Source organism: Schistocerca serialis, chromosome 2 (assembly GCF_023864345.2).
Source record: "Schistocerca serialis cubense isolate TAMUIC-IGC-003099 chromosome 2, iqSchSeri2.2, whole genome shotgun sequence".
NCBI lineage: Eukaryota > Metazoa > Arthropoda > Insecta > Orthoptera > Acrididae > Schistocerca > Schistocerca serialis.
Genome location: NC_064639.1, coordinates 1,026,536,278 through 1,026,552,887, shown reverse-complemented (window position 1 = coordinate 1,026,552,887; position 16,610 = coordinate 1,026,536,278). Strand labels below are relative to the sequence as shown.

The following is a 16,610-nucleotide window of genomic DNA, read 5'->3' as shown; positions in this document are numbered from 1 at the left end:
TGATCATGCACGGCAGAACGAACAATGTCTGTCCTCTTGAGCCTAAGTCACACAGGGCCACTGAGATTCTGTGTGGCGTCTCGTATGGCACTCCTGAACCCACCAATTCTGTATTTATTTGACAGTCAAGGGATCCCAAACTACAACAGCAGCAATACAGCGCAACAAAGCATAACACAATATTCTCACAAAACACCAACGTTCAAATGGGATTTTTGAATGAGAGTGTTAGTTTTCCTTCTATAAAGGATGTAGGTGACCCCAAATAGTAATAAATTGCTTACACAAGCATGTAATACCACTTCATGTCAATTTGATGTTAGTTGTATGGTCCCTTCCAGGTACTGCAATTTCAATGGCCCATAGCATACATTACAAAACATTTATCTTCAAACTTTCAAAATTAGGTATAAAAGCTAAACAACAAGGAAATTTAGATAACTTGAGCTGCTGTTGTACTTCAAATTGAATTATCAATTGGTCAAGAGATATGAATATTTTGATAGTTTGCTTACTGAAATATTAAGAACTTTCTGCAAATGTTAAACCCAGCACCAAAGTACTTGGAACAGATAAATACTTCCTACATTCTACTATTGTTTTTGCATTTACCACCAAACATTCTTCAAAATATTCACATTTTAAATCTATAAAATTTGTATTTGTATTTGGCATACTGTACCTGGTCTACAAGTATGAAATACTGATTGCGGCCAACAAATCTTGCACCAATGCTGACTGAGCTCTAAAGATTTGACACTGTGCCATTTTGTTGTGTCACCAACAAGTGTCAGATGCACAAGAGTGATAAGTGGAAAAGTGTATGTATAGTGTTGTTTTTTTACGTTCAGTATGTCGAAAATTATACCGAACAAACAGCATTCATGAACAACATTAATTTTTTGTTTCCATTTGAAGAAAATTGCTGCTGAATCATATGATTACTTTGGAAAGCTTATGGTGAACATGTTCCATCGCAAGATATGTGTGAACAGTAGTTTCGGCATTACAAAAATGGTGACTTCAATGTTGTGGCAAGGAACATGGAAAACTGCCAAAATAAAAAAAAATAATAATAATTATGTGGAATTGGAAGCAATTTTGAACAAAGATGATTCAAAAACACAGAAACTCGTTATGAATGTAGATGAATACCACACACATTGAACAACAGGCAAATGGAAAAGGGCAAAAAACGTGTGACAATTTGTTCGCTCGGTACAAAAGGAAGTCATTTAGCACCGTATAGTTACAAGGTACGAAAAGTGTATTCATTTTGAGAATCTCAAGTGCAAAAAAATCATGGGTAGACCAAGGCACACCATTCACATTGACTGCAAGACTGAATTTCTTTGGCAGAGAGACAATGCTCTGTGTTTGGAGGGACTGGCGGGGCGTGTTCTATTATGAACTTTTACAAATGACAACTGACTGATCTGCCCCGTTCGCTGTTTGGGAAGGGCGAGGGGGGGGGGGGGGACCCTCACACCACAATACCAAAACAAGCAACACAAAGTAATTTTTCTTCGTGACAACGCTCCTTCACATATGGCAAAACCAGTTCACGACACACTGGAAGCATTCAGCTGGGAAGTTGTACCCCATGCTGCTTACTCACCAGACTTGGCTCTGCTCCCAATTACCACTTGTTTGCATTGACGGGTCATGCATTTGCTGAGCAATACTCTGGTTTGAACGAAGATGCGGACAGATGTTTTGCAGCAAAAGGGGAAAATTTTTACTGGCTTGGTATTCACAAATTGCCCGAAATATGGGGAAAATGTATAACAAATGATGGAGCACACTTTGAGTAAAGCACTATTTATCATTCTTCTGAATTTAATGTGTTTCTTTGGGGTGGGGGGGGGGGGGGGGGGGGTTTCGCATTTCATACATGTACACCTGGTAATTATGTTAACAATTTCCCAGATAGTTTTGAGAAGGTTAAATACTGAGCTGGGAGAGGCTGGGGCTTATTATCTTCCACTAAGTTATATACAATCACTCTATCCACATGAAGTAAAATAATTCATGTTTCAGACTTTATACATTATCATGATGCCATCAAAATTTGTGCTGAAAATCATATAAAAAAAGGGAGTGGAAACACTGACTGTTGCACATGCTGTCTATTTATGTACTGATGCTTTAAGTGATAGTATAAGCAGCTAATCAAAAATTAAACTTTATTATGAAGTAGATCAGTAAACAGTGGATATATTATTTGTTCAGTAACTCTCATAAAAAGTTTTTACATTGCTTAACTGTTCTGACACATGCATTTGTTGAAGGTTTGCAGTAACAGAAGTAACCAAAATTTTTGATTCCATAATATGGTGTTACTTTCAATAACCAAATATATGAGACAGAACAAAAGAAAGAGAGAGAGAGAGAGAGAGAGAGAGAGATCGGGGGGGACTACATCTGTCATTGGCCAAATATAATCATGGAGAATTTAACAACTGCAGTCATTAGTAACATAGTTATAGGCCTCTTAGTTTTTGGACCATTTGCAGCTTGAGTGGAAAAGCAACAAATAAAGGTCAATTCTGTTTTTATTTTCCATGCTTTAAAAGGACGACATGGTATTACCACAAATTCTGCTTTTCATAAACAAGAGCAGTATCATTTCTTCTGGACCAATGCAATTCTTGGACCATCATGTATAAACCATACACAGATATGATCCAGCTAATGTCTATTATCAAGAGAATTTTATATTATCCACCACATTTTTATTAATACATGCAGCACTTGGGCATATTAAATTTTTGGTTTCTTAAATTTAGGTTTTTCGAAGTTGTCCATGTCATGCTGTCATAAAAACTTCTATTACTCCAAGTAGACTTTCATAATTGAATTAGAAATGGGGGTGTGACTACTTATCTCTTTTTCAGCACTGTCACTTTTCCATACAAGAGGCAAAACATAGCGCAGATTCATTTATTAAAGTCTTAAAATAAATATCCACAATGTCCTACAGTGATGCAATAATAAAGCAGTCTTGTGCCAAAGCTATATAACATTGGCAATACAGTTTCCAAATATTGGAATAATAAATCATCCACAATGATGCATGTGAATCATATTTTGTAAGCTTTAGTAGCAATGTAATGTTTCCTTTGGGCCAAAATTTTAAAACAAATTTTAAACAGCTTAACAGTTGAACAACAAATTTGTTTTCACAATTTTACACAAGCTACACAGGTTGAAAGTGTCAGTGTAGAAAAGCCCAAAGAAATGATATAGCATAAGTATACAGTTCAGACTTTTATAAATTCAAATCACTCCCTTAAATGGACTCCAAGCAAAATATGTGGGGGCATGGGAACAAACCTCAAGCCATACCACTAACTTAAGCGATTTTAGTCACGTGACTATCACAGATTGTAACATTATTCATGTATTTGTTTATGTATATGAATTTCAACGTATGTAATAATACATTATTCTTTTACACATTCTATAGCAAATCTGTCATCAGATTACAATTAATATTTACAGAATTCCCTAATAATTACCCCACAAATCATTAAGAAGTCACATTACAATGCTTCGAAATCCAATTTTGTCAACATCCTCCAGAACGAATGAGCATTTACTATTTACATTAAATTTTTAATATGACTTCAAATGATGTGTGAAATGTAGGGACTATTTATTAATTATATTGTAAAATTATTTTATATAAAATATGGTCACCAGTATTGTATCTGTTGGTTGCTTTGCAACAAAATACGTCAACTTTGAATAGTAACACCAATACACATTACAAGAGGTGAAATAAGCAAACTCATGCTACGAAATTCTCTTAAAATAAAATCTGAGCTCCAAAGAAAAAAGGCAGCATAAGGCAGGTTGAAAGACATCAGGGAATGGAAAACTCAAGCAGATGCACTAGAGCTTCAGCACGAAATACTAAATGTTGCCAACACACTTTCCAGGAAAAAAAAAAAAAAAAAAAAAAAAAAAAAAAAATTAAATACAGTAATTTTAACACATTGTTTGGAAAACAGATATTTTCAATTATCACAGAGTGCAACAAAACATGAATTTTAAAATGTGAGAAGCAAACTAATTTAAATTTTCCTGTGTAATTCATTTCAAGATTCAGAAGTTTTATGTAAAATAAATGTGTTCATGTGCAACAGTGGTGGCACCTGGAGGCTGTCACTAGGCTCCACTGAGCACCTGGTGTAGTGCTTGCTGCTGCTCTGCAGTCAATTGACCAACACAAACCTGAAACATTTCACCTGTGCCCTGGAAATTGAAATAAATAACATCATTAGTCTGTAGTTAACTAATGGTGGTTTACTAAATACAATAAACCCAAAAAATTCATGACAGACAAATAGAGAGATACAGAGAACAGGGTGGGTGGGGACACTTAATTTGAGTTACGATCTCCTAAACACTAAATGTAGAACATTTTCTCAATTTTTATCTGAACCGTCATGTGAGAATACATGATTTATGAGGAATTAACTCCATTCCAGTAATAATCATCATCAACCAATAGTTTCAACTCTAATAAAACTGACATGATGTACAGCTCGAAACTGTTCATCCCCTGTATGTGTACTTTTGGCAACTATTTTCCCTTATTTCTGTAACAGCTTACTGGGATGTTACTGATCAAGTTGGTTATTTGATTACAGAATAGTGGTCTTCCTCAAACGTCAGTCATTGGAACTAGAACTTTTTTCATATTTAGTATCCCAATATAGATACTGATCTGTGACTGTCTAAGAGTTCCGCTTGTCCTGGTTTAAAGAACGGCCAACACACTACTGCCTGTGATGGGACAGTGGATTCTCACTGCCTGGAGGAGAATCTCAAATGAGCCCATGATAAGCTTCAGAAAGTGCTCCACATTCAATACTATGGATGGCTTAGAAGTTAACAAAATGTGAGGATTCCATGAAGAAAGAATTGGCACTAGACTTACAAATGAAAGTAATGATGGTCAAAAAAGAGAGGTACACTGGACTAATGGCTTAGACAGAAAAAAAGGTTATGAAGATTAAAATACATGCAAATCATTTCTTTATTTGATTGCTTTTTTTATTACTAACATGTGGACAATAAATGCCATAGGTTTGCTGTAGGTAGTGTTCACTTTCATGACAGGTATTCAAGATATTTCATTCCATAAAACAGTTTGCAGTTTTGATTAACTCAAAACCTGTTAAAAAAAAAAAAAAAATTCTCCACAAGCGACTCCAGAATGGGTTGGTAGGTGGGGGCAAGTTGAGTCATGTACTTAATTCTATAAAAATGCAACATGTTTAAGTCAGATGTGTTAACAAAAGACGTGTGAGCATCTGTTTTGAGTGAGAAATAAAATCACAAATTTTTATCCTAAAATAAGAAAACAAATAGAATTCAATTAAACATTAAAGAAAAAGTGATGCTCAGGAGAGGGCTCGGGCACACATTCCGAGTCCATACTGGACTTCATTCAGGTCATGAATTCAATGTTTCCTCACCATTTGGTTAAACTAACCCAAAAATTAGTGAAAGAGCAAGGCATTCCTCCAGTTTTAGGAAATAAGAAAGGAGTAGGTATACGTGAAGAAACAAAAAGATCCAGCAGTGTTTTGAAGATAATGAAAGCAGTAGAATGTGCCCAGGTTGCAAAGATAGCAAAAGATTTGTTATAAATGGAGTTAAAGTAACAAAGCAGAAACGACTAGTGTTGTCAAATTTAAATCAACTTTATGTAGCTTTCCAAAATTCTCATCCTGAATGCAAAACTGGAAGGTCAAAGTTTTGGGACCTCTGCCCTAAGTGGTGTATTTTGGCTGGATCCTCAGAGCCACACTCCTTACGTGTTTGTTTATATAATCAAAATGTCAAACAGATGACTGTGGGTGCAAAACTCAGTGATCTTAACTACAAAGAGTTACTAGATTTAATGGTGTCTGACACTAACATTTATGACTGCATGATGAGTTTGTGTAATAAATGCCCTGGTAAGGAAACCGTTATTGAATTGTATCACGAATATGATGAGGAAATGTCAGACAGTGTTACCTTCAAACAGTGAATCACAACTGATAGGGCAGAAATGGTAACAGTGGTTAAATCTCAGGATAACTTGGAATCTTTAACTGCTAACTTACAGAAACTCAAGTCCCCACTATGTTTCTAAAATCCAAAGTTAGTTAAGTAAGTTTTTGAAGGGCAAAAAAAGCAAGACTTCATGAAACTGAATGCATAGTGCTAGTTGATTTTGCAGAAAATTTTACATTTGTGATTCAAGATGCAATACAAGGGTACCACTGGGTCAACGACCAGGCAACAGTGCATCCATTTATTCTCTATTTTAAGAATAAGAAGATGAAGTTTGCAGTTCTTCAATTTGCATTCTAAGTGACTACTTGGAGCACAACACTTTGGCTGTATTTCCCAAGGTTGAGAAGCTGATATACTTTTCAGATGGAAGTGGTAGTCAGTATAAGAAGAAAAAGAATTTTTCAAATCTTTGCAACTACGAAGTAGACTTTGGGTTGGAGGCTGAATGGCACTTTCTTGCATCTTGCCATGGTAAAAATGCATGTGATGGAGTAGGAGGTACAACAAAACATGAAGTAAGTAAAGCCAGCCTACAAAGACCAACCATAGACCAAATTCTCACAGTACGGGACATGTATGTCTTTTGCAAGGATAATATTGAAGGCATTACTTATTTTCTGATCAAGAAAGAAATGGTTATGCATATGAAAACAATATTTCAAACCAGATTTGAAAACTATAGCAATAAGAGGAACAAGACATTCCTGCTAATTCCTTGGCATTGCAGAAAACTTAGTTCGATGGTGTGTAACATCAGAAACCGAAATTTATGAGGATCATTTTGTCACTAAAATTACATCTCTGTCTTTAACGTTGAATGCCATAGTGGCATGTGTGTATGAAGGACAGTGGTGGCTTGAAGAGGTTGAAAGAATAAGTTTGGAAAACAATGATGCTTTTTTGCATTTTTACCATCCTGCTGGCCCAAGAACTTCATTCAACAAATCTAGTGACAAAGTTTGGATGGCATTGAAAAATGTTTTAAGGAAACTTCCAGTGCTTGAGGTCTTACGCAGTGCTAGGAGGTCTTATTCTATATCACAATAGCTGTCTGAAGAAATAAGTGTTCTTAACATTCACCGCCAGGTTTAGGAACAGTCGCACCCCGAAGGATGTTAACTGAATATTAATTTCAGTGATGTTTCTACTTTTTGTATATAATTCAGTACCTTACTTCAATAATTGATTATATCCTGCCAATATAACACATGAATAGGCAACAGCCATAAGATCAGTTGTAGAGTAATGTGAATTATCTTCTCATTTTCAAAAATTCATACCTTTGTTCACAGTCAGATATCAATGTTGAAATTTTTACAGTATGTTGCTATCATATAGATGTACAAACTATGCAAAAATCATATTTTTATATTCAGTCCCACCTGAGATAACTAACCACAAACTTTACAAAAAATGAAAATTTTCAAATTTCAAAAATTCGTAAAAATTTAAGGAAATATTTGTAAGTGTTCTTGCTCTATATGAGGCCAGTAGTGTATGATACCGAACTATAGGAAAAAAGATAATAGAATCTCATAAATCACTCCTTGTCGGATATTTTTGGGCCTAAAAAGTGGATTTTTGAAAATTTGTGTAGCAAACTTTAGGAGTCATTTTGACTGGTTATTTTTGAATGTAGGGTATTTTGTGTAATAGACAATGTTGTAACTTAACCCAGTGCAGAGATATTCATATTTTCGCTAACGTCTCTAAAACTGAAACATTGTCACGCTTACAAACAAAAATGGCCACCATTCAGTAAATGTGATAGGGAAAATCTTTTTAAAAACTGTTTTGAACTTTTCAATTATAGGGTAATCACATATAAAAAATTAAAATATTTAAAAATGGTCAAGCAACCAACTTCATTTTTATTGGACCACTTCATTTGGATTGATCTATACACCATATAAAAAATTAAAATCTTTAAAAATGGTCAAGCAACCAACTTCACTTTTATTGGACCACTTCATTTGAATTGACCTATACAGAGAGAGGAATTAATGGTCACTGTACTGTTGCGACAATGGTTATTAAAGCTAATTAATATATCAAGAAGGCTAGGAAAGTATTTTTTGAAGAAATAGAAAATAAGTAGATGTCTGCATCCCAATAGATATTGGATGGCCAACATTTAGTTCCAGTATGATGAACTTCGACTGGTTATGGGCAAAGTCTAAACAGATTGTGAATGACGCCCTGGAGAAGTATGTGCCAAGTAAGTGGACTAAAGATAACAATGACCCACTGTGGATTAATAACAAAATTCAGAAAATGCTGTGGAACCAGAAACATCACAACTCTGTTCAAAAAAGAAAGCAAAAATGACGATAGACAAAGTTGTTTAGAAATTCAAGCACCAGGAAAAAGATTAATGCATTAAGCGTACAACTATAGCCGAGGTAGAGTAAGAAGACTCCAGCAGCTAATAGTGCTGTTGCCAGCTTTCATCTGGGAAGTGGTAACGGCACCTGGTGAAAACTGTAACTGTCTACAGAGCTATGACAACACTAAGGAGTTGCCATACACACATTTACAAAATCACATTATGTTGTTGGTTGAGGTAGACCTGTAAAGCTGCCGCACCCAGCCCACTGCAACTGTCGAGGATACACATAAGCAGACTCAATTACATGGCTGTCGTACCTTAGTAAAAGACCTTGCCTATTACCCAAGATAATTCTGGTACTACATAAAATCACTAAGCAGATCGAAGCCTTATGTCCGGTCTCACATTGAACAGTCTGGTGTAGCAATGGAAGATAGCAAAAGGAAAGTTGAAGTTTTTTAAAATCATCCACACGGAAGGATCGTAGAAACATACTGTCGCTTGACTGTTACACAGACTCTCATATGGAGGATGTGATAACAGGTATCCCTGGCATATAGAAGCAATTGGAAGAGCTGAAAACAAATAAGTCACCAGATCTGAATGCAACCCCAATTCAGGTTTATAGGGAGTACACTACGGCATCGGCCCTGTACTTCTCTAGCATTTATCGCCTGTATCTCACCCAGCAAAAAGTCTAAAGTGATTGAGAAAAAGTTCACGTGACTCCTGTACGTAAGAAGAGTAAATGAACAGATCCACAAAGTTACAAACCAGTACCCTTAACACGGGTTAGCTTCAGAATTCTTACACATATCCTCAGTTCAAATATAATGCATTTCCTTGAGACAAGAAAGCTCTTCTGTCCACAAATCAGCATGGTTGCAGATAGTGTCACTCATGTGGAACTTAGCTTGCCCATTTCTCACACGATATCCTGTGACATGGATAAAAGGCAACAGGCGGATTGCATATTCCTAGACTTGCAGAAAGCAATCGACACGGTGCCCTCCGCAGACTGTTAATGAATGTATGAGCATACAGAATACGTTCCCAGATACACAAATGGCTAAAGGACTTCATAAGCAATGGAATACCAGTGCGCTGTCCTTGTCAGCGAGCACTCAGAGACAGGGGTATCATCAAGAATGCCCCACGGGAGTGTAATAGGACTGCTCTTATTCTCTACATGCATAAATGATTTGACGAACTGGGTGAGCAACAACTTACTGCTGTTTGCAGATGATGCTGTTGGGTACAGGCAGATGTCATCTGTTGAGTGACTGTAGGAGGATACAAGAAAAGACAAAATTTCTGGATGACAGGACAAACGGCAGCTAACTCTAACTGTAGAAAATGGTAAGTTAATTCATATGAGTAGGAAAAACAATTCTGTAATGTTCAGATATTAGGATTAGCAGTTTGCTGCTTGACACAGTCATGTCCATTAAATACCTAAGGGCAACACTGTGAAGTGACATACAATAGAATGAGCATGTATGGACTGTAGTGGGGAAGGAGAGTGGTTGGCTGGTTTATTGGAAAAAATTTAGAAAATGGCGATTCCTCCATAAAGGAGACCATATACAGAACACTAGTGTGGCCCATTCTGTTTTGGATCCTTACCAGGTCAGGTTAAAGGAAGACATCGAAACAATTCAGAACTGGGCTGCTAGGTTTGTTATCGGTAGGTTCGATCAATACAAGGTTGTTTGTGAACTCAAATGGGAATACCTGGAGGTAAGACAATGTATTTTTCACAGGACACAGTTAAGAAAATTTAGAGAACCAGCATAAGCTGACTGCAGAATGGTTCTACTGCCACCATTGTATATTTAATGTGGTGACCATGAAGATAAAGAGAAATTAGGGCTCATGCCAAGGCATACACACAGTCATTCTTCCCTTGCTCCATTTGTGAATGGAACAGGAACGGAAATGACTAGTATTGGTGCATGGTATCCTCCACCATGCACTGGCTTGTGGAGGAAGTATGCAGATCTAGACGTGTTTGTCAACACACTTCCCTTCAATGCTAGCTGTATGTACCGATAAATAATTTGTGTGACAAATACAAGTTCATGAGACTGAAAAGCCCCTCATGTGTTGGTGATGTCGAGTGTACCAATATTATGTAATAACCGTATATGGTACACTCTAGATACTACAATGTACGATATTAACTCACCAAATCGACTATTTACGTTCCACCAACAACTTTTCCATTATCCTGTATGTTTTTAGATACTCAAGCAGTGCTTGTCTTCCACTACTCCCCAATTAGTCTATCATCATAAACTTCTGGCAGGTAAAAAGTTTTAGAGTCTAGGCCATTTTCTCCCTACCCATTAATTCCATGAGAATAACAAAAACAGAACACCAGAAGCAACTAGAGGCTGTCACTCCTCCAACTGTACCATGAGGTAGTATATACGGTTTTCAACGGCACTAGTCTCCGGCACTCACCACTGATACTATATTGGTAGTTTGTAAAACAGAATGCCAGTTTATTAGAGAAGTATGGGCAAAGATGAAACAGGCATGAAGAGACTGACCCCAGACCATGACAAAATTCAGAAATTACCTTATCTGCCTAGGATGACAGCAATATTCACAGTAACTTGTCTGTTGCATGCTAAAGTATCTGTATTACTATTTGGATTATTTGCTGTAGTTGTTCTATGCAAGCAAGCCTACATTCAGTCACTTCTGAAGACAGATGATTTGAGAATGGATACAAGTCCAAAAATAGTCACCATCAATAAATAAAGTCTTCTTAATGGAACATCCACTACATGATCAAAAGTACCCGGACACCCCCAAAAACATACATTTTTCATATAAGGTGCATTATCATTTAGCTATAATATAGCAGGTCAGCAACTGGAAGCAATTAATTCCATAAATTATCTGGGAGTAGGCATTAGGAGCGATTTAAAATGGAATGACCATATAAAATTAATCGTCGGTAAAGCAGACGCCAGACAGATTCATTGGAAGAATCCTAAGAAATTGCAATACGAAAACAAAGTAAGTAAGCTACAGTACACTTGTTTGCCCGATGCTTGAATATTGCTCACCAGTGTAGGATCCGTACCAGATAGAGCTGATAGAAAAGATCCAACGGAGAGCAGTGCGCTTCATTAGAGGATCATTTAGTAATCGCGAAAGCGTTACGGAGATTATACATAAACTCCACTGGGAGACTCTGCAAGAGAGACGCTCAGTAGCTCGGTACCGACTTTTGCTGAAGTTTGGAGAACATACCCTTACAGAGCACAGAGGAGTCAAGCAATATATTGCTCCCTCCTACGCATATATCGCGAAGAGACCATGAGGATAAAATCTGAAAGATTAGAGCCCACACAGAGGCTTACCGACAATCTTTCTTTCCACGAACAATATGAGACTCGAATAGAAGAGAGAACTGATACAGGTACTCAAAGTACCTTCTGCTACACGCCATCAGGTGGCTTGCAGAGTATGGATGTAGATGTAGATTATGCTGCCACCTACTGCCAGGTACTCCATATCAGCGACCTCAGTAGTCATTGGACATCGTGAAAGAGCAGAATGGGGTGCTCCGCGAAAGTCGTGGACTTCTAACATGGCCAGGTGTTTGGGTGTCACTTGTGTCATATGCCTGTACGCAGGATTTCCACAATCCTGAACATCCCTAGGTCCACTGTTTCTGATGTGATAATGAAGTGGAAACATGAAGGGACATGTACAGCACAAAAGCGTACAGGCCACCCTAGTCTGTTGACTGACAGAGACCGCCGACAGTTGAAGAGGGTCGTAATGTGTAATAGGCAGACATCTATCCACACCATCACACAGGAATTCCAAACTGCATCAGGATCCACTGCAAGTACTATAACAGTCAGGCGGGAGGTGAGAAAACTTGGATTTCATGGTTGGGCAGCTGCTTGTAAGCTGCACATCACGCCAGTAAATATCAAACACCACCTTGTTTGGTGTAAGGCGTGTAAACATTGGATGACTGAACAGTGGAAAAACATTTTGTGGAGTCATGAATCAAGGTACACAATGTGGCGATCCAATGGCAGGGCGTGGGAATGGCGAATGCCTGGTGAACGTCATCTGCCAGTGCGTATAGTGCCAACAGTAAAATTCGGAGGCAGTGGTGGTGGTGTTGTGTAGTTGTATTTTTCATGGAGGGGCTAGCACCCCTTGTTGTTTTGTGTGGCACTATCACAGGACAGGCCTACATTGATGTTTTAAGCACCTTCTTGCTTCCTACTGATCAAGAGCAATTTGGTGATATTGACTGCTTCTTTCAACACAATCAAGCACCTGTTCATAATGCACAGCCTGTGGCGAAGTGGTTACAAGACAATACCATCCCTGTAATGGACTGACCTGCACAGAGTCCCGACCTGAATCCTATAGAACACCTTTGGGATGTTTTGGAATGCCGACTTCATGCCAGGCTTCACCGACCAACATCGATACCTCTCCTCTACTCCATGAAGAATTGGCTGCCATTCCCCAAGAAACCTTCCGCACCTGACTGAACGTATGCCTGTGAGAGTGGAAGCTATCATCAAGGCTAAGGGCAGGCCAACACCATATTGAATTCCCGCATTACCGATGGAGAGCGCCACGAACTTTTAAGTCATTTCCAGCCAGGTGTCCGGATACTTTGGATCACATTGTGTACGACAGTGATTTAAGAGAAAGTATAAGTTTTTTTATATTAGACAATAATGATGAATAATGATGATACTGGCAAAGATATTTATGGAGCTTTTATTACACATTAAAAGTGAACTGATCACTAATACCTTCCACAGACCAGTGAAGTTAATGTTTAGATTGAGTTCTGCAATACAGCAATAAGCAACAACTGAAATAGTTGAGAAAGCATGAGAAAGTGTTTATTTTTTAAACTGATTTTGAAGAAATATTTTGTGTATGTAGTCTGTGATCTCACTGGTTCAACTGACTAGGCTGATCCACTGGCCATGGAAATGGATATATAAGCTTACTCTGTTCTAAATTTTTATAGTGTGTCCAGAAACTCTCAAAAATTTCCCCAAGTTTTCCTGGCGATTTTTTTTTTCCAGTGTCATATTGCTCTTAGTCACTTGCCAATTTTAATTGCTTTTAGAACAAAATCTACAAATTTTGTCGATGTATAGGAACATTAGCTTAGTGCCCACTGCTTTGCTTGTATAGACTTTATGGCCTGCTGGAATTTTTTATTGTTTTTATTTAATTAAATTTTTATGTTGTTCACAAATTGCAATGTCATCTAAACTTTCACACTAATTAAGGCCATATTAGCATGTTTTTTTTTCCAAATGTACTTCTGACCAAAAAGCGATTCTTGTAGCTGGAGTCCAAAGTATTTGTTAATCCTCCCTTTTGCGTTCTTGTGGAGATATTTCCACAACTTTCATCCCCTAACAAATTTTTCTTTATATCTAACTGAAGTGAAATAGCAATTTTCATAAATTTAGCTTAATTTTTTTTTACTGTAATGAAATATTTTCTTAAATATTCATCCCCTATTGCTCTCCCTTAGAGGTTGAATTTCCAGAACACTGAAACACATACTATTTCTAATCAAGAAGTCAAATACCAACTGTCGTAGATATAGTCTTAAAAATCCTTTAGTAGTTCTGTAGTAATTATTTATTTTCAAAAATAACTTTCACCCACTATTTTAACTCCTGTGGTTGAACTTCCAAAAATGCTGAAACATTTTTGTATCTTCTGACTGAGAAACCAAATACCAATTCTTGTAGTTTTTAGGTAAAATGCAAAAACCAGAGTTCTTAAAAATAAAAAAAAATAAAAAAAAATAAAAAAAATAAACAAAATAATAATAAAAAAAATTCTCTGAGTTTTCCATTATCCAGGACACTGGAAACCTCGTGACTATCTTACGATTCAAAATGCCTAATGCAAATCACATACCTCATGCCATTACTATACTGCATGGAACTAGGTTTGTTAGTAAAGATGTAACTACCGTCTAAGTTCACATACTTTAAACTAGCGGTTGTCTTCTCTTTATATTTTCTATCCTTGTTTTACTGACAAGATCTTTCTGAGATGTCTCTCATGCTATTAAGCACTAGAAGCCCAGCCTGTTCATGCTAATTCCTGAAATATTGTCAGCTGCTGGTTCTATGCAGCCAAGAGGAGTGGGCAGACAACTTGTTTGGAAGCAAGGGACAAAGAAAGACTGTCATACTCTCACATCAATATAAATGTGATATCACCTACACATTTAGAAAAAGACAGTGGAGTTCTCAGGCCCCGCCATAACCAGAACCTCAGAAAGCACCACAATATGTGGAAGAAACAGTCAAATATTTATGACAAGATCCTAAATTTCACTACTGTTCTTATACAGAAATACATTGGCATTTTCCTTGCTTTCGTTGGTTAGGTGGAACGATCATCGAAGATACGAATGCTACTGACGATTATTAAAAAGGATGATACCACAGATAACTGACAGATTGCATGCAGAAATGTAGATAATCTATAAATGACGTAAGTTTATTCTAAGGAAAATTCTCGAGGACCCTCTTGAAAAGAGAGAGCAGGGGAGGGGGATGGAGATGGTATCATCTCTTACTCTTGTGAAGACTGTATATTTTACATACGTGTGAAGCAATGTCGTTGCTTAGTTCAGTAACCAAACAGCTTGCAGAAGCTTCAAGAGAAGCAATTCTTACATTGTATGCCAATACATTTACTCCCCCAACTGTGTTTGTTGTTACTCATGAAAAGTGAATGTCAGAAGCACAATACAGGAAGTAAAATAATTACTATTTTGGCAATGGGTCTGTCTACGATTCAGATTGGAATTTTATACTCTGCTACACAGGTCTCTAATGGGTTGCTGGCAGACATGTAGAAATAAAATACTTGTCCATAACCACATACAGTGTCGATCTCAAAGCTACAGAAATAATAATTGCTTACATTAGTTATGAGACTATCATTCTACTAAATATTCCCACATAAAATCAGTTTATTTATCTCTGATTGCAGTCATAACACTTGGACATAAAGCCCGCAAACCGATCTGCAACCTTTAAAGGAATATTGTGCAATAGTCACAATATTACACACACACCACTCCAGTTAGACGACACACTGCTAATGTGGCAATAAAATATTGGAAAAAATGATCAGCCCCAGGCTCTTGTGGACCAGTATAATCCTTGTTGAGCCCTGTCACTCATTCACATGTGCCCTCCTCACCTTTTTTCTTCAATCACATATACTATCTCTTTTGAACGGGATGTGTCATTGTTATTTAAATAACAACTTTTTGTTTCACAACTGGCTTCGGATTTTTCAACCATTACCCAGTATTTCGCTGTATAAAAAAGCACACTATATTACCACTATAAAACAGGAATTAAATGGAATGAACATCAATTAATAAGAAAAGGTGGCATATCTTAAAAATATGTTTTGGTTTACAAATTTAACTTTTTCTTGGTATTTTGATGGTTGGTATACGTAAGGCACGAAATGTGCGAAGATATGATGTTGACTGAAGCCACAACAAACAAAACCACATAATGTGAACATGCTGCAATTTGTATATGTACTTCACCTTTTTCTGCTAGGTAACTACCTTCTTGTTAATTTACATTTGCGCCACTGTGTTCCCATTTCATAGTGGCAATGTGTGCGCTTTTTTAATGAACAGTTCAATTGGCCAGGGGACCTTTCCAGAGCTTTTAAAAATCACTGAAGTACAACCAGTGTGTAAAAAGGGGGCTATCGCAGACATTAATAACTACCGGCCAATCTCTCCAACTTCAACACTTGGCAAGCTGCTTGAAAGAACAATTCTAGATCAAATGGAATCCTCCTTCTGTAAATACAAACTATTCATTAAAACACAACATGGGTTTCGAAAAGGATGATCTACAATAACAGCATTAGCAACTTTTTCCCATGAACTACTGAACAGGCTGGATGAAGGAAACAAAGTTACAGGGCCTTTCCTAGATCTCTCTAAAGCATTCGATTCTGTGAATCATGCAGTACTGTTAGAAAATTACGGGATAAGAGGAGAGGCTCTAAAATTACTAAGTTCTTATCTCCCTGATAGAAGACAGTGCACAAAACTGAATTATAAGAATGAAAGTAAGATCCAAACAGTAAAGTCAGCATACAGAACTCTCAATTGTGGAGTTCCCAA

General features: G+C 37.1%; 1 protein-coding gene across 1 annotated transcript in view; it reads right to left on the bottom strand.

Moving 5' to 3' along the window:
• Positions 1–2,169: 2,169 nt before the first annotated feature.
• LOC126458439 (importin-5) overlaps positions 2,170–16,610 on the bottom strand; it is a 177,550-nt gene continuing 163,109 nt past the window's right edge. The window contains exon 22 of the mRNA XM_050095494.1: positions 2,170–4,260. Coding sequence (XP_049951451.1) covers positions 4,174–4,260 — 87 coding nt within the window. The 3' untranslated portion in view covers positions 2,170–4,173. The remainder of the gene's footprint in view (positions 4,261–16,610) is intronic.